The sequence below is a fragment of the Carcharhinus amblyrhynchos genome, chromosome 30 (genome assembly GCF_965287045.1).
Source record: "Carcharhinus amblyrhynchos chromosome 30, sCarAmb.v2.hapA, whole genome shotgun sequence".
Taxonomy (NCBI): domain Eukaryota; kingdom Metazoa; phylum Chordata; class Chondrichthyes; order Carcharhiniformes; family Carcharhinidae; genus Carcharhinus; species Carcharhinus amblyrhynchos.
In genome coordinates this window covers 15,915,051-15,931,849 of record NC_137353.1, presented here as the reverse complement: position 1 = coordinate 15,931,849, position 16,799 = coordinate 15,915,051, and the positions used below count along the sequence as shown (strand labels likewise).

Sequence of the window (16,799 nt, the reverse complement as noted above, 5' to 3'; positions counted from 1 at the left end):
TGCCTGCCCCCCCCCGCTCTCTGCCTGCCCCCCCCCGCTCTCTGCCTGCCCCCCCCCGCTCTCTGCCTGCCCCCCCCCGCTCTCTGCCTGCCCCCCCCCGCTCTCTGCCTGCCCCCCCCCGCTCTCTGCCTGCCCCCCCCCGCTCTCTGCCTGCCCCCCCCCGCTCTCTGCCTGCCCCCCCCCGCTCTCTGCCTGCCCCCCCCCGCTCTCTGCCTGCCCCCCCCCGCTCTCTGCCTGCCCCCCCCCGCTCTCTGCCTGCCCCCCCCCGCTCTCTGCCTGCCCCCCCCCGCTCTCTGCCTGCCCCCCCCCGCTCTCTGCCTGCCCCCCCCCGCTCTCTGCCTGCCCCCCCCCGCTCTCTGCCTGCCCCCCCCCGCTCTCTGCCTGCCCCCCCCCGCTCTCTGCCTGCCCCCCCCCGCTCTCTGCCTGCCCCCCCCCGCTCTCTGCCTGCCCCCCCCCGCTCTCTGCCTGCCCCCCCCCGCTCTCTGCCTGCCCCCCCCCGCTCTCTGCCTGCCCCCCCCCGCTCTCTGCCTGCCCCCCCCCGCTCTCTGCCTGCCCCCCCCCGCTCTCTGCCTGCCCCCCCCTGCTCTCTGCCTGCCTGCACCCCCCGCCCCCCCCCCCCCCCACTGGACCCAGCATCCCCCCTCTGCCTCGTGCCATTGGTGGAGGGATGAAAATTGGGAATGTGTAGGAGGGCAGAATTGTCAGAGTGAGAGAGCTGGGGGTCGTGGGGCTGCAGGAAGTCACACAATTAGGGATGGACAGTGAGGGCACCTTGTGAACTGCTGTGATTTCCTCTCCTGATGAACTCTGTGTTGGTGGCTCTGTGGGTGAGAGAGAGAGAGCCAGGATCTATATCTATTACAAACTATTAATCATCATTTCACGTGGACTTACTGATGTTCTGGTAAACAGTGGTACTGATCAGAAGTGGAGGCTGTCAGCCGCCCCCCCCGCCCCCCCCCACCCTCCACCGAATGTAAAGCCCCTGATTCTGGGCCCCTCGGGGATGTGTCACTGGTTTGCTGTGGCTCTGACTCCGAATTTGCATCTGAATCTGTGTTAACGGTGTGTTGTTTGATTTTACCAGTTTCTTAACTGTCGCTTCCTGGAACAGGCTCTGGTCAGTGGTTCATTTCCTGTCAAAACATTTTAAGAGAAACGTTTTAGAAATTCCCCACCAACTCTGAGTTTGTTTTGACCACCGACCACTGATAAGCCAATCGGTTCACTTCCAGCCCCTCCTACAATTATCGTTGGTTTGCAATGTACTCCTATTAACGTACCTGTGTCCGGCACAGTTTAATCATTTTCAATTGTTAAACTCCTTCTGTCTCGTGAAGGTGCTGACCCTCACTGGGGTTCAGTCCCTCTCCTGAAGTTGCTGACTCTCACTGGGGTTCAGTCCCTCTCCTGAAGGTGCTGACCCTCACTGGGGTTCAGTCCCTCTCCTGAAGGTGCTGACTCTCACTGGGGTTCAGTCCCTCTCCTGAAGGTGCTGACTCTCACTGGGGTTCAGTCCCTCTCCTGAAGGTGCTGACCCTCACTGGGGTTCAGTCCCTCTCCTGAAGGTGCTGACTCTCACTGGGGTTCAGTCCCTCTCCTGAAGGTGCTGACCCTCACTGGGGTTCAGTCCCTCTCCTGAAGGTGCTGACTCTCACTGGGGTTCAGTCCCTCTCCTGAAGGTGCTGACTCTCACTGGGGTTCAGTCCCTCTCCTGAAGGTGCTGACACTCACTGGGGTTCAGCTCCTCTCCTGAAGGTGCTGACCCTCACTGGGGTTCAGTCCCTCTCCTGAAGGTGCTGACTCTCACTGGGGTTCAGTCCCTCTCCTGAAGGTGCTGACACTCACTGGGGTTCAGGTCCTCTCCTGAAGGTGCTGACCCTCACTGGGGTTCAGGTCCTCTCCTGAAGGTGCTGACACTCACTGGGGTTCAGCTCCTCTCCTGAAGGTGCTGACTCTCACTGGGGTTCAGCTCCTCTCCTGAAGGTGCTGACCCTCACTGGGGTTCAGTCCCTCTCCTGAAGGTGCTGACTCTCACTGGGGTTCAGTCCCTCTCCTGAAGGTGCTGACTCTCACTGGGGTTCAGTCCCTCTCCTGAAGGTGCTGACCCTCACTGGGGTTCAGTCCCTCTCCTGAAGGTGCTGACTCTCACTGGGGTTCAGTCCCTCTCCTGAAGGTGCTGACCCTCACTGGGGTTCAGTCCCTCTCCTGAAGGTGCTGACTCTCACTGGGGTTCAGTCCCTCTCCTGAAGGTGCTGACTCTCACTGGGGTTCAGTCCCTCTCCTGAAGGTGCTGACACTCACTGGGGTTCAGCTCCTCTCCTGAAGGTGCTGACCCTCACTGGGGTTCAGTCCCTCTCCTGAAGGTGCTGACTCTCACTGGGGTTCAGTCCCTCTCCTGAAGGTGCTGACACTCACTGGGGTTCAGGTCCTCTCCTGAAGGTGCTGACCCTCACTGGGGTTCAGGTCCTCTCCTGAAGGTGCTGACACTCACTGGGGTTCAGCTCCTCTCCTGAAGGTGCTGACACTCACTGGGGTTCAGGTCCTCTCCTGAAGGTGCTGACACTCACTGGGGTTCAGTCCCTCTCCTGATGGTGCTGACACTCACTGGGGTTCAGCTCCTCTCCTGAAGGCGCTGACTCTCACTGGGGTTCAGTCCCTCTCCTGAAGGTGCTGACTCTCACTGGGGTTCAGTCCCTCTCCTGAAGGTGCTGACACTCACTGGGGTTCAGGTCCTCTCCTGAAGGTGCTGACCCTCACTGGGGTTCAGGTCCTCTCCTGAAGGTGCTGACACTCACTGGGGTTCAGCTCCTCTCCTGAAGGTGCTGACTCTCACTGGGGTTCAGCTCCTCTCCTGAAGGTGCTGACTCTCACTGGGGTTCAGTCCCTCTCCTGAAGGTGCTGACTCTCACTGGGGTTCAGTCCCTCTCCTGAAGGTGCTGACCCTCACTGGGGTTCAGCTCCTCTCCTGAAGGTGCTGACTCTCACTGGGGTTCAGTCCCTCTCCTGAAGGTGCTGACTCTCACTGGGGTTCAGTCCCTCTCCTGAAGGTGCTGACTCTCACTGGGGTTCAGTCTCTCTCCTGAAGGTGCTGACTCTCACTGGGGTTCAGTCCCTCTCCTGAAGGTGCTGACTCTCACTGGGGTTCAGCTCCTCTCCTGATGGTGCTGACTCTCACTGGGGTTCAGTCCCTCTCCTGATGGTGCTGACTCTCACTGGGGTTCAGTCCCTCTCCTGATGGTGCTGACTCTCACTGGGGTTCAGTCCCTCTCCTGAAGGTGCTGACTCTCACTGGGGTTCAGCTCCTCTCCTGAAGGTGCTGACCCTCACTGGGGTTCAGTCCCTCTCCTGAAGGTGCTGACTCTCACTGGGGTTCAGCTCCTCTCCTGAAGGTGCTGACACTCACTGGGGTTCAGTCCCTCTCCTGAAGGTGCTGACTCTCACTGGGGTTCAGCTCCTCTCCTGAAGGTGCTGACTCTCACTGGGGTTCAGTCCCTCTCCTGAAGGTGCTGACACTCACTGGGGTTCAGGTCCTCTCCTGAAGGTGCTGACACTCACTGGGGTTCAGCTCCTCTCCTGAAGGTGCTGACTCTCACTGGGGTTCAGCTCCTCTCCTGAAGGTGCTGACTCTCACTGGGGTTCAGTCCCTCTCCTGAAGGTGCTGACTCTCACTGGGGTTCAGTCCCTTTCCTGAAGGTGCTGACCCTCACTGGGGTTCAGCTCCTCTCCTGAAGGTGCTGACTCTCACTGGGGTTCAGTCCCTCTCCTGAAGGTGCTGACTCTCAATGGGGTTCAGTCCCTCTCCTGAAGGTGCTGACTCTCACTGGGGTTCAGTCTCTCTCCTGAAGGTGCTGACTCTCACTGGGGTTCAGTCTCTCTCCTGAAGGTGCTGACTCTCACTGGGGTTCAGCTCCTCTCCTGAAGGCGCTGACTCTCACTGGGGTTCAGCTCCTCTCCTGATGGTGCTGACTCTCACTGGGGTTCAGCTCCTCTCCTGATGGTGCTGACTCTCACTGGGGTTCAGTCCCTCTCCTGATGGTGCTGACTCTCACTGGGGTTCAGCTCCTCTCCTGATGGTGCTGACTCTCACTGGGGTTCAGTCCCTCTCCTGAAGGTGCTGACTCTCACTGGGGTTCAGTCCCTCTCCTGATGGTGCTGACTCTCACTGGGGTTCAGTCCCTCTCCTGATGGTGCTGACTCTCACTGGGGTTCAGCTCCTCTCCTGAAGGTGCTGACCCTCACTGGGGTTCAGTCCCTCTCCTGAAGGTGCTGACTCTCACTGGGGTTCAGCTCCTCTCCTGAAGGTGCTGACTCTCACTGGGGTTCAGTCCCTCTCGTGAAGGTGCTGACTCTCACTGGGGTTCAGTCCCTCTCCTGAAGGTGCTGACTCTCACTGGGGTTCAGTCCCTCTCCTGAAGGTGCTGACTCTCACTGGGGTTCAGTCCCTCTCCTGAAGGTGCTGACTCTCACTGGGGTTCAGTCCCTCTCCTGAAGGTGCTGACTCTCACTGGGGTTCAGTCCCTCTCCTGAAGGTGCTGACTCTCACTGGGGTTCAGTCCCTCTCCTGAAGGTGCTGACTCTCACTGGGGTTCAGTCCCTCTCCTGATGGTGCTGACACTCACTGGGGTTCAGCTCCTCTCCTGAAGGTGCTGACTCTCACTGGGGTTCAGTCCCTCTCCTGAAGGTGCTGACTCTCACTGGGGTTCAGTCCCTCTCCTGAAGGTGCTGACTCTCACTGGGGTTCAGTCCCTCTCCTGAAGGTGCTGACTCTCACTGGGGTTCAGTCTCTCTCCTGAAGGTGCTGACTCTCACTGGGGTTCAGTCTCTCTCCTGAAGGTGCTGACTCTCACTGGGGTTCAGTCCCTCTCCTGAAGGCGCTGACTCTCACTGGGGTTCAGTCCCTCTCCTGAAGGTGCTGACTCTCACTGGGGTTCAGTCCCTCTCCTGAAGGTGCTGACTCTCACTGGGGTTCAGTCTCTCTCCTGAAGGTGCTGACTCTCACTGGGGTTCAGTCCCTCTCCTGAAGGCGCTGACTCTCACTGGGGTTCAGTCCCTCTCCTGAAGGTGCTGACTCTCACTGGGGTTCAGTCTCTCTCCTGAAGGTGCTGACTCTCACTGGGGTTCAGTCCCTCTCCTGAAGGTGCTGACTCTCACTGGGGTTCAGTCTCTCTCCTGAAGGTGCTGACTCTCACTGGGGTTCAGTCCCTCTCCTGAAGGCGCTGACTCTCACTGGGGTTCAGTCCCTCTCCTGAAGGTGCTGACTCTCACTGGGGTTCAGTCTCTCTCCTGAAGGTGCTGACTCTCACTGGGGTTCAGTCCCTCTCCTGAAGGCGCTGACTCTCACTGGGGTTCAGTCCCTCTCCTGAAGGTGCTGACTCTCACTGGGGTTCAGTCCCTCTCCTGAAGGTGCTGACTCTCACTGGGGTTCAGTCCCTCTCCTGATGGTGCTGACTCTCACTGGGGTTCAGTCCCTCTCCTGATGGTGCTGACTCTCACTGGGGTTCAGTCCCTCTCCTGAAGGTGCTGACTCTCACTGGGGTTCAGTCCCTCTCCTGAAGGTGCTGACTCTCACTGGGGTTCAGTCCCTCTCCTGAAGGTGCTGACTCTCACTGGGGTTCAGTCCCTCTCCTGAAGGTGCTGACTCTCACTGGGGTTCAGTCCCTCTCCTGAAGGTGCTGACTCTCACTGGGGTTCAGTCTCTCTCCTGAAGGTGCTGACTCTCACTGGGGTTCAGTCCCTCTCCTGAAGGTGCTGACTCTCACTGGGGTTCAGTCTCTCTCCTGAAGGTGCTGACTCTCACTGGGGTTCAGTCCCTCTCCTGATGGTGCTGACTCTCACTGGGGTTCAGTCCCTCTCCTGATGGTGCTGACTCTCACTGGGGTTCAGTCCCTCTCCTGATGGTGCTGACTCTCACTGGGGTTCAGTCCCTCTCCTGAAGGTGCTGACTCTCACTGGGGTTCAGTCCCTCTCCTGAAGGTGCTGACTCTCACTGGGGTTCAGCTCCTCTCCTGAAGGTGCTGACACTCACTGGGGTTCAGCTCCTCTCCTGAAGGTGCTGACTCTCACTGGGGTTCAGCTCCTCTCCTGAAGGTGCTGACACTCACTGGGGTTCAGCTCCTCTCCTGAAGGTGCTGACTCTCACTGGGGTTCAGTCCCTCTCCTGAAGGTGCTGACTCTCACTGGGGTTCAGTCCCTCTCCTGAAGGTGCTGACTCTCACTGGGGTTCAGCTCCTCTCCTGAAGGTGCTGACCCTCACTGGGGTTCAGTCCCTCTCCTGAAGGTGCTGACTCTCACTGGGGTTCAGTCTCTCTCCTGAAGGTGCTGACTCTCACTGGGGTTCAGTCCCTCTCCTGAAGGCGCTGACTCTCACTGGGGTTCAGTCCCTCTCCTGAAGGTGCTGACTCTCACTGGGGTTCAGTCCCTCTCCTGAAGGTGCTGACTCTCACTGGGGTTCAGTCCCTCTCCTGATGGTGCTGACTCTCACTGGGGTTCAGTCCCTCTCCTGATGGTGCTGACTCTCACTGGGGTTCAGTCCCTCTCCTGAAGGTGCTGACTCTCACTGGGGTTCAGCTCCTCTCCTGAAGGTGCTGACACTCACTGGGGTTCAGCTCCTCTCCTGAAGGTGCTGACTCTCACTGGGGTTCAGCTCCTCTCCTGAAGGTGCTGACACTCACTGGGGTTCAGTCTCTCTCCTGAAGGTGCTGACTCTCACTGGGGTTCAGTCCCTCTCCTGAAGGTGCTGACTCTCACTGGGGTTCAGTCCCTCTCCTGAAGGTGCTGACTCTCACTGGGGTTCAGCTCCTCTCCTGAAGGTGCTGACACTCACTGGGGTTCAGCTCCTCTCCTGAAGGTGCTGACACTCACTGGGGTTCAGCTCCTCTCCTGAAGGTGCTGACTCTCACTGGGGTTCAGCTCCTCTCCTGAAGGTGCTGACTCTCACTGGGGTTCAGTCCCTCTCCTGAAGGTGCTGACTCTCACTGGGGTTCAGTCCCTCTCCTGAAGGTGCTGACTCTCACTGGGGTTCAGCTCCTCTCCTGAAGGTGCTGACCCTCACTGGGGTTCAGTCCCTCTCCTGAAGGTGCTGACTCTCACTGGGGTTCAGTTTCACCTGATCCTATCACAATGTCCACTGTGGATACCGAGCTGGAGGGAGGTCCGTTGCTGAATTCCATTCGCTGCTTTTTGACTTCCCTCTGTCCCCTCTGGGTCGCTGCATAATTTCCTTCTTCTCACTTTGGAGAGCACAATAATCATTGTAGTTTCTCCATTTCTGTTGAGGAACCCATGGGGTTTTTAAGCAGAGGCCTCCCCTGGGTTATCACTAACTTTCTCCGTGTTCCTCCTGTAGGAAGTGGCCAGGAGGTTACAGGAGGAGGAAGAGCTGAGGAACCAGAGGCGACTGGTTCTGGAGGCTGAGCTGTATGAGGCTGAAGAAGAAATGCACAGACAGAGAGGTAAACCACTTTTTCTCTGTGGTTAGTCCCTGCTGGAGGCTGGAGAGATGGGTCCAGCACCGAGGCGTCCTGTCATATTCCACCAACCTTGGTAGGGAGGGTGACAAGAAGGAGCCGAATGTTGGAAGGAGAATTTTACGCCCTCAAGCGAATCAGTTGAAGAAAATGACAATTTTGCTGGCTGCCATATTAGAACAAACAAAGAACAAAAACAGGCCCTTCGGCCCAACGAGCCCACGCCGCCATTTTAACATTACCAGTCCCCCCCCTCCACCCTTGACCCTTCTCTATTGTTTATGGCTATCCACATTGAGGGAAAACTAGGGACAATTTATTACCTCCAATCAGCCTAACAGCACATCTTTGGGGTGTGGGAGGAAACCGGAGCACCTGGAGAAAACCCACGCAAGCACGGGGAGAATGCGCAAACTCCCACAGACACCGGCCCAAATCCATGTGTCTGCACAGCAAACAGTGATAGTCACTGAGCTGTCGTGTTGCCCAGCATCTGGTCCAGTTTAAGCACACACTAATGACATGAAGCACTAGGCTACTCTCATACATTCAACAGCAGCCCAAGTACGACCCATCGCGTGTATGTCCCTCGTTGGACAACAAGGTGGACTGACTTAAAACCTGTGAATTAAAAGAGAAAAATATTAGTATCATTCCACATCCTTTTACATTACCAGGGATGTCCCAGTGCTAATGAACCTTATTTAAAACAATCTCCTGTATCCTCCCATCTCCAACCCAGTCATGTGCCTGTCTAAGTCACTCTTAAACAACTCCAGCATGCCTGCCTCCACCACCTTACTTGGCAGAGCATTCCACACCCCCACAACCCTCTGTGAAAAACCTCCCTCTAATATCTGTGTTATACCTCTCCCCCCTCACCCTAAGCCCGTGGCCCCTCGTACTGTGTGTCTCTAACATAGGAAATAGCTTACCTCTGTTTACTGTATCTATACCCTTCATAATCTTATATACCTCTATTAGATTCCCCCTCAGTCACCGTCTTTCAAGGGAAAACAGCCCCAATTTGCTCAATCTTTCCTCATAACCCAGTCCTTCCATACCAGGCAACATCCTAGTAAACCACCTCTGCACTCTCTCCAGAGTCTCCACGTCCTTCCAGTAGTAAGGCGACCAGAACTGGACGCAGTATTCTAAATGCGGCCTAACCAACGTTCTATACAACTGCAGCATTAGACTCCAGTTCTTATATTTTGTACCCCTTCCTATAAAGGCTAACATACCATAGGCTTTCTTCACAACCTTCTCCACTTGTACTGCCACCTTCAAAGACTTGTGCACTTGCACCCCCAGGTCCCGCTGCGTTTCTATACTCCTTATAGGCTTACCCTTTATCATATAACTCCCCCCTACATTATTCCGGCCAAAATGCATCACCTCACATTTATCCGGATTAAACTCCATTTGACATATATCTGCCCAATACACCAGCCTATCAATATCCCGCTGTATTGCCAGACACTGCTCCTCACTGCCCGCCAATCCAGCCATCTTAGTGTCATCTGCGAATTTGCTGATCACACCACTTACTCCCTCTTCCAAGTCATTTATATATACCACAAATAGAAGAGGTCCCAGTACTGAGCCCTGCGGCACACCACTAGTGACAGACCTCCAGCTAGAAAACGACCCCTCCACTACTACTCTCTGTCTCCTCTCACCAAGCCAGTTCTCAACCCATCTAGATACCTGGCCTTGTATCCCATGAGCCTTAATCTTTTCTACCAACCTACCATGAGGGACTTTGTCAAACACCTTACTGAAATCCATATAGACGACATCAATGGCTCGTCCTTCGTTGACCGTTTTTGTCACCGCCTCAAAAAATTCTACCAGATTCGTAAGATTAGTTTCAGCGCTGCACCAAAAATTTCTCAGTTAGGATAACACTCCTTCAGTGTTACAGCAGAGATTTCTCAGTTAGGATAACTTTCCCTCAGTGCTACACCAAAAGATTTCTCAGTTAGGGTAACACTCCCTCAGTGCTGCACCAAGAGATTTCTCAGTTAGGATAACACTCCCTCAGCACTGCACCAAGAGATTTCTCAGTTAGGATAACACTCCCTCAGTGCTGCACCAGAGATTTCTCAGTTAGAATAACACTCCTTCAGCATTAACAGGGATTTAGAATAACACTCCTTCAGCATTAACAGGGATTTCTCAGTTAGAATAACACTTCTTCAGCATTAACAGGGATTTCTCAGTTAATGCAGCACTCCTTCAGCACGATACCAGAGATTTCTCAGTTCGGATTAAGTCCCTTCACCCGCTTCACCAGAGATTTCTCAGTTAGGATAACACTCCCTCAGCGCTGCACCAAGCGATTTCTCAACGAAAGGTTGTTACAGAAGGTTAGGGGGCATGGAGTTGGGGGTAAGGTGTTAGCGTGGATAGGGGATTGGCTGTCAAATAGGAGGCAGAGAGTGGGTGTCAATGGGTGCTATTCGGATTGGCGGTTGGTGACTAGCGGAGTGCCCCAGGGATCGGTGCTGGGGCCTCAGCTATTTACCATTTATATAGATGATCTGGAGGAGGGAGCCGAGTGTAAGGTGTCGAAATTTGCTGATGATGCAAAGGTAAGTGGAACAGCAAATTGTGCGGAGGGTGTGGAAAGTCTGCAGAGGGATCTAGATAGGCTGAGCGAGTGGGCAAGGACCTGGCAGATGGAATACGATGTTGGCAAGTGTGAGGTTATCCACTTTGGTAGGAATAATGGTAGGAACAACTACTACTTACGGGGTGAAAAGCTGCAGCATGCTATGGTGCAGAGGGACCTGGGGGTCCTTGTGCATGAGTCGCAAAAACCCAGCCTGCAGGTGCAGCAGGTGGTCAGGAAGGCAAATGGGATGTTGGCCTTTATAGCGAGGGGGATAGAATATAAAAGTAGGGAGGTCTTGCTGCAACTGTACAGGGCACTGGTGAGGCCGCAGCTGGAGTCCTGTGTGCAGTTTTGGGCGCCGCACTTGTGCAAAGATATTTTGGCCTTGGAGGGAGTGCAGAGGAGGTTCACTAGGCTAATACCGGAGTTGAGCGGGTTGGACTATGAAGAGAGGCTGAATAGATTGGGCTTGTACTCGTCAGAGTTTAGAAGGATGGGGGGGGATCTTATTGAGACGTATAAGATGATGAAAGGGACGGATAGGGTAGAGGTAGAGAGGTTCTTCCCGCTCAGAAAGGACAGCAGGACTAGAGGGCACAGCCTCAAGATAAGGGGGGTGGCAGTTTAGAACGGAGTTGAGGAGGAACTTCTTCACTCAAAGGGTGGTGAATCTCTGGAATTCTCTGCCCGTTGAAGTGGTGGAGGCTGCCTCGCTAAATATATTTAAGATGCGGCTCGATGGGTTTTTGGTAGGCAAGGGGATTAAGGGTTATGGGGAGAAAGCGGGAAAGTGGAACTGAGCCGCTTCAGATCAGCCATGATCTTATTGAATGGCGGGGCAGGCTTGAAGGGCTAGATGGCCTACTCCTGCTCCTATTTCTTATGTTCTTATAACACTCCGTCAGTGCTGCACCAAGAGATTTCTCAGTTAGGGTAACACTCCCTCAGCGCTGCACCAAGAGATTTCTCAGTTAGGGTAACACTCCCTCAGCGCTGCACCAAGAGATTTCTCAGTTAGGGTAACACTCCCTCAGCGCTGCACCAAGAGATTTCTCAGTTAGGATAACACTCCCTCAGTGCTGCACCAAGAGATTTCTCAGTTAGGATAACACTCCCTCAGTGCTGCACCAAGAGATTTCTCAGTTAGGATAACACTCCCTCAGTGCTGCACCAAGAGATTTCTCAGTTAGGATAACACTCCCTCAGTGCTGCACCAAGAGATTTCTCAGTTAGGATAACACTCCCTCAGTGCTGCACCAAGAGATTTCTCAGTTAGGATAACACTCCCTCAGTGCTGCACCAAGAGATTTCTCAGTTAGGATAACACTCCCTCAGTGCTGCACCAAGAGATTTCTCAGTTAGGATAACACTCCCTCAGCGCTGCACCAAGAGATTTCTCAGTTAGGATAACACTCCCTCAGTGCTGCACCAAGAGATTTCTCAGTTAGGATAACACTCCCTCAGTGCTGCACCAAGAGATTTCTCAGTTAAGATAACACTCCCTCAGCGCTGCACCAAGAGATTTCTCAGTTAGGATAACACTCCCTCAGTGCTGCACCAAGAGATTTCTCAGTTAGGATAACACTCCCTCAGTGCTGCACCAAGAGATTTCTCAGTTAGGATAACACTCCCTCAGCGCTGCACCAAGAGATTTCTCAGTTAGGATAACACTCCCTCAGTGCTGCACCAAGAGATTTCTCAGTTAGGATAACACTCCCTCAGCGCTGCACCAAGAGATTTCTCAGTTAGGATAACACTTCTCCAGCACTACACCAGAGATTTCCTCAAGCTTCTGGATTGGGATTTGAATCCGCAATCTTTTGTCTTAGATGAGTGTGTTATGCACAGAACCATGGCTGACACCAGCTCTGCCATTAAGATAGGTAGCTGGGCTATTATCTGAACTGGGGCACAGGGGACACTTTTCCATTGATAATCCATTGAATTTTACAGTAGGGATATTCAATCTGTTGGATGTGAGCCCATTCTCCCAGAACACACTCTTAGTCCCATTCTGCTGCACCTTTTCCTGACTCTTTTTCAATTTTCTTTTTCTGAAGTCCACTTTGAAAAGTGGTCCAGGATTCTGTCTTCTCCTGATTGAACGATGCAGTCTGTCCATCCAACTCCAATTCCTCCCAATCTCCTCCGGTGCCTCTGGTGATTTTTATGGTTCTGCCACCTGGTTACTTATCCTAGTGGGACTGGTTTTTAGCAATGGCCTTCCTCACAATGCCTAATAAATTGTCAATCAGATTTCCCTCAATGACTGGAGTTCTGGCTTTGTGCTGTTTCAGCTTATTGAACACTGGTTTAATATGGGGAAGGGGAGACTTTACAGAAATTACAGCCACAGATCATACGTGGTGCTTTCAGTCTGTGCTGTGCTGGAATAACAGCCATACATATTCGTATCTCAGCCATTGCACGTTACAGAGAGGAGATTCAAGGAGAGAGAGCAGATGTGATGAGATGGCCAGTACCATTGGACACTATAGTTAACACCAACTTGCTGGGTGAGACATGGAGACAGTCCAGCAGGAATCTGCTCTTGATTGCTCTCCATCTTGCCCACTAGGATTATGATGCCCCCCCCATAGAGGAATAACTAGGCCTTGCTTGTGAGTGAAGATAAGCCAGTCGAGAGGTTATCCACGGTCCTGTTTCTGTCACACTCTCATAGGTTGACAGTTTAAGGCAGGAAGAATGTAAGGTTTTTGATTTCTTTTCTAGGGAAGAGGTTGTGGCTTGGACATGAGCAGAACCCTCTGGACAGGGAGGTTGCACAGCTGAATATCCAAGATTCCTACGAGACAGACCAGGAGCAACTACAGCGAGATGAGGCGTTGGCCAGGCTGTTACAGGAGGAGGAGGAAGTGCGGATGGTGCAGCTGGTAGGGCAGCTCAATGAGAATGCACTCGCTTCCATGTTTCATTGTGGTGCATGATGGGATAGTTTGGGATGTCCAATCATTAATCTGTGGCTGGATTGATTCATAAATAAACCCTCGATATTATTGAAATCCCCAGCCACTACACCCCTCCCTATCTCCTCAATCTCCTCCAGCCCCTACATCCCTCCCTATCCCTGTAACCTCCTCCAGCTGCTACACCCCTCCCTATCTCCTCCAGACCCTACATCCCTCCCTATCTCTGTAACCTCCTCCAGCTGCTACACCCCTCCCTATCTCTGTAACCTCCTCCAGACCCTACATCCCTCCCTATCTCTGTAACCTCCTCCAGCCCCTACACCCCTCCCTATCTCTGTAACCTCCTCCAGACCCTACACCCCTCCCTATCTCTGTAACCTCCTCCAGACCCTACACCCCTCCTTATCTCTGTAACCTCCTCCAGCCCCTACAACCCTCCCTATCCCAGAACCCCCAGACATTACAACCCTCCCTTGTCTCTGAACCCTCCTCCAGCTACTTAAAATTTTTTGAAGTTAATTTATTAGTGTCACAAGTAGGTTTACTTGTAATCATTGCAATCAAGTTACTGTGAAAATCCCCCAGTAGCCTCATTCCAGCACCTGTTTGGGTACACTGAGGGAAAATTTAGCATGGCCAATGTACCTAACCAGCACGTCTTTTGGACTGTGGGAGGAAACTGGAGCACCCAGAGGAAACCCACACAGACATGGGGAGAACATGCAGACTCTTCACAGACAGTGATCCAAGCCAGGAAACGAGCCTAGTTTGCTGGTGCTGTGAGATAGCAGTGCTAACTACTGTGCCACCGTACAATCTTCCCCATCCCTGCAACCTTTCCAGTCCCTACAACCTTCCTTATCTCTGTAACCTCCTTCAGCCCCGACATACCATCCTATCTCTGTGCTCTGATCTGTTGTGTATCTGATTCTGATTAGTGGCTGTTCCTTCAGCAGTCTAAACTCTGGAATTCGCTCTCTCTAACCCTCTCTGTCTCTGTACCTCTCTCTCCTCCTGCAAATTATTTCCTCTTTAACCAAGCTTTTGGCCACTTGCCTGTGTGATCCAGTGCCAGATTTTACCTGATAACATTTTGGTGAGGTGCTTTGCAATATTTTACTACATTAAAGTAATTTGTTGTTGTTGAAGGGGCCCCTCGTTGACTGCAGCCCTCGCATGTTAGCTCAATCCTGCATTCTAGTTCTGTTCGGAGATGGTTCACAATATCGACAGCTTTTCCTGTGCGTTAGGAACCCAAATCATCAAAAAAAAGTCACTAAGTTAGAATTTTGAATTGGAAATGTTTCTGATAATGGAGTTGGTGTTTAGAGAAGAAATGAAATGTTGTTTTTGGTGAAGACCAGTGTCTGGAGGAGGTTTAAGGGATAAGGAGGGGCATAGGGACTGGATTGGTTCCAGAGATAGGGAGGAATATAGGAACTGGTGGAGGTTTCAGGAATAGGGAGGAATCTGGGGAAAGGATTCACTTTAAAAGCTGCTGAGTTAAGCTTGGTTAACTTCCTCTGAAGGGCAGTTGGATAAGTTGGTGGTCGGGAGTTAAGGGAAAGAGTCCAAACATTCAGTGATCCAGAAGGTGCTGAATAAGATCCATCAGTGAAAGGGTTCAGTGTGAAATATTGCAGCATTTTCCTTCTTGCAACGTTCCACTTTGCATCTTCTCTCTCAAGTTGATGTTCATTAAACAAAATCTCTTGCAGAAGTCAAGAAGCCAAAGGAACCAGGAGGAGGATTTCCGAACAGCACAGGTCGCCCAGGATGAGGTAAGTGCAGTGGGTGGAACCGGGAGGACTTTACACCAGCTATTCCCCACCCTGCTGCGGTTGTTGCTGTTAGTGCATTCCAGTCTTTCTTACCCAGTATCTAGCTCAGTGGGTGCTGGGGCAGCCACCAGGGGAACCTTCACTGTATTTCCAACGTGCTGGGTATACGTAGCCATGAAATGTTGGGTAGTCGGTACCTGGTACCAAGCAGTGGGATGTCCCACAGATCGAGTGTCATTCTGGCCCCCAGTCTCCCCTCACCCAGAGATGGGGAAACAGCAACTGAAGCTCCTGGGACCTCAATCCAATGGTGACATTGATTGTGAGGTAAAATATTAGTAAATGGTGTCAGCCTTAACTCGGTACAGAGCACTGGCACCTCTCATACCGTGGTCAGGGGTTCAAGCTCCACTGCAGGGAGTTGAGAAGGTAATCCCGTCTGACATTCCAGTGCAGTACTGAGGGGTGCTGCCTTTTGTGTGAGGCATCAAACAGAGATCTTGCGTGTTCTCTTGGTTAGATGTAAAAGATCCCATGGCACTATTATTGGGGAGGAGTTGAAGGGACCTCTGGTGTCCTGGCCAATATTCACCCCCCTATTATATCACATTTACTCATTCTCCTCTTGCAGTAGGATTGTGCTGTGCACAAACTGGCTGCTATGTTATAAAAGTGACTGGACTTTGTTTTGAAAGGGTTACTTAATTGGCTGTAATCCACTTTGGAAAACCTTGAGATTGTGAAGGGTGGGTTATAAAGGAAAAGGTTTTCTCACTTTATAGAAATACTGTTCTTCGGTTTGCTTTTGATTGGATAAAAACTAAGCCCAATTCTTCTACTATCAGGAAATAGCAAAGTACATTCAGAGGCAAGAACTGAAAGCTCACAAACAGGCCACAGGGCTGGACCAGAGGATGCCCAGGAGACAGCATTCAGCAGAAAGCAGTGATCCCTCAGAGAGGCGGGAGAGACGGGTAAGAATCCAATCAGGAATGTTGAACATCAGATTATCAGGTTGATCCAAGGATCCAACTTTTGAGTTAAATGGCAGGATTAAATGTATCAGAGGCAGACAATTGGAGTCGCTGCCTTGGTTATCCAGTGTCATGCATTTGATGGTTTGGAGTTTTGCCAGTGTTTGTGACATTATCCCAATCATTGAATTTAGCCCATCATGCTGATCTCTGTACCATCGTCACAGAGAGCTGGAGCTCTCAGCAATGCTGCTACCAAACAGTTCAGCTTCTTACAGGAAGGGAGTCTCCATGTCTCTCTGGATTGGGATAACCATTTTCCGCAGTTTATATCCTCCTTTCCCCCAGTGTGGTTCCCAGTTTCCTTGCTGGAAGTGCTCACAGTTATTTTGCTGAAAGTTGAGATCCTTGATGCGTTGATCTGAGGTTAATTTGGCCGAATCAAACCTCAGGGTGAGGGTGTGTAGAGGCCGATGGGTGGCCCGTGTTTCATGGCACCATCTTTCCTTTCCAGAATCGAGCAGACTCCGCTCGACAAGAGCGGCTGAACTCGGAAGGATTTCCATCGCCCAATGGTGAACAGACCCCAGAGAGAGGAGAATCTCCCACACAGCAACTGCAAAGAAGCAGGTAGGAGCTTCCAGAGATATCACCCAGCAGTGCTGCTAGGCTGGAGAGAATTGGCTTTAAACTGTGGGTGGGGGTTCTGTAACCCTCTCGGTTTTATATCTGGATTTCTCTGACTCTCCAGTCTCGCTATGTTTTCTATTGAAGCTGGCGACCCTTTTTTGATGGGTATTTTGGGATGTTTACATCTATTATCAGGAAGGGTGAGGGTACGTCCTGTCAAAGTCACTGTGATCTCCAGGAATAGGGTGCAGTGACCCCGATATTACCCAAAACACACAACCCCCCCTCCGCCAAACAGCACCCAGGGCAACTATAGCAATGCCACCAGTTGGCTGGGGTCTGAGCTGGGACTGAATGATCTGCATGTATCACCAACTCCCCGAACAAACTATGTG

General features: G+C 52.5%; 1 protein-coding gene across 2 annotated transcripts in view; it reads left to right on the top strand.

Annotated features, from left to right (window-relative positions):
• LOC145360150 (uncharacterized) overlaps positions 1-16,799 on the top strand; it is a 59,860-nt gene that overhangs the window by 37,813 nt on the left and 5,248 nt on the right. For both annotated transcript variants that reach the window (XM_080215138.1, XM_080215139.1), the window contains exons 6-10: positions 7,349-7,454; positions 12,823-12,983; positions 14,738-14,800; positions 15,646-15,774; positions 16,289-16,404. In XM_080215138.1, coding sequence (XP_080071264.1) covers positions 7,349-7,454; positions 12,823-12,983; positions 14,738-14,800; positions 15,646-15,774; positions 16,289-16,404 — 575 coding nt within the window. The remainder of the gene's footprint in view (positions 1-7,348; positions 7,455-12,822; positions 12,984-14,737; positions 14,801-15,645; positions 15,775-16,288; positions 16,405-16,799) is intronic.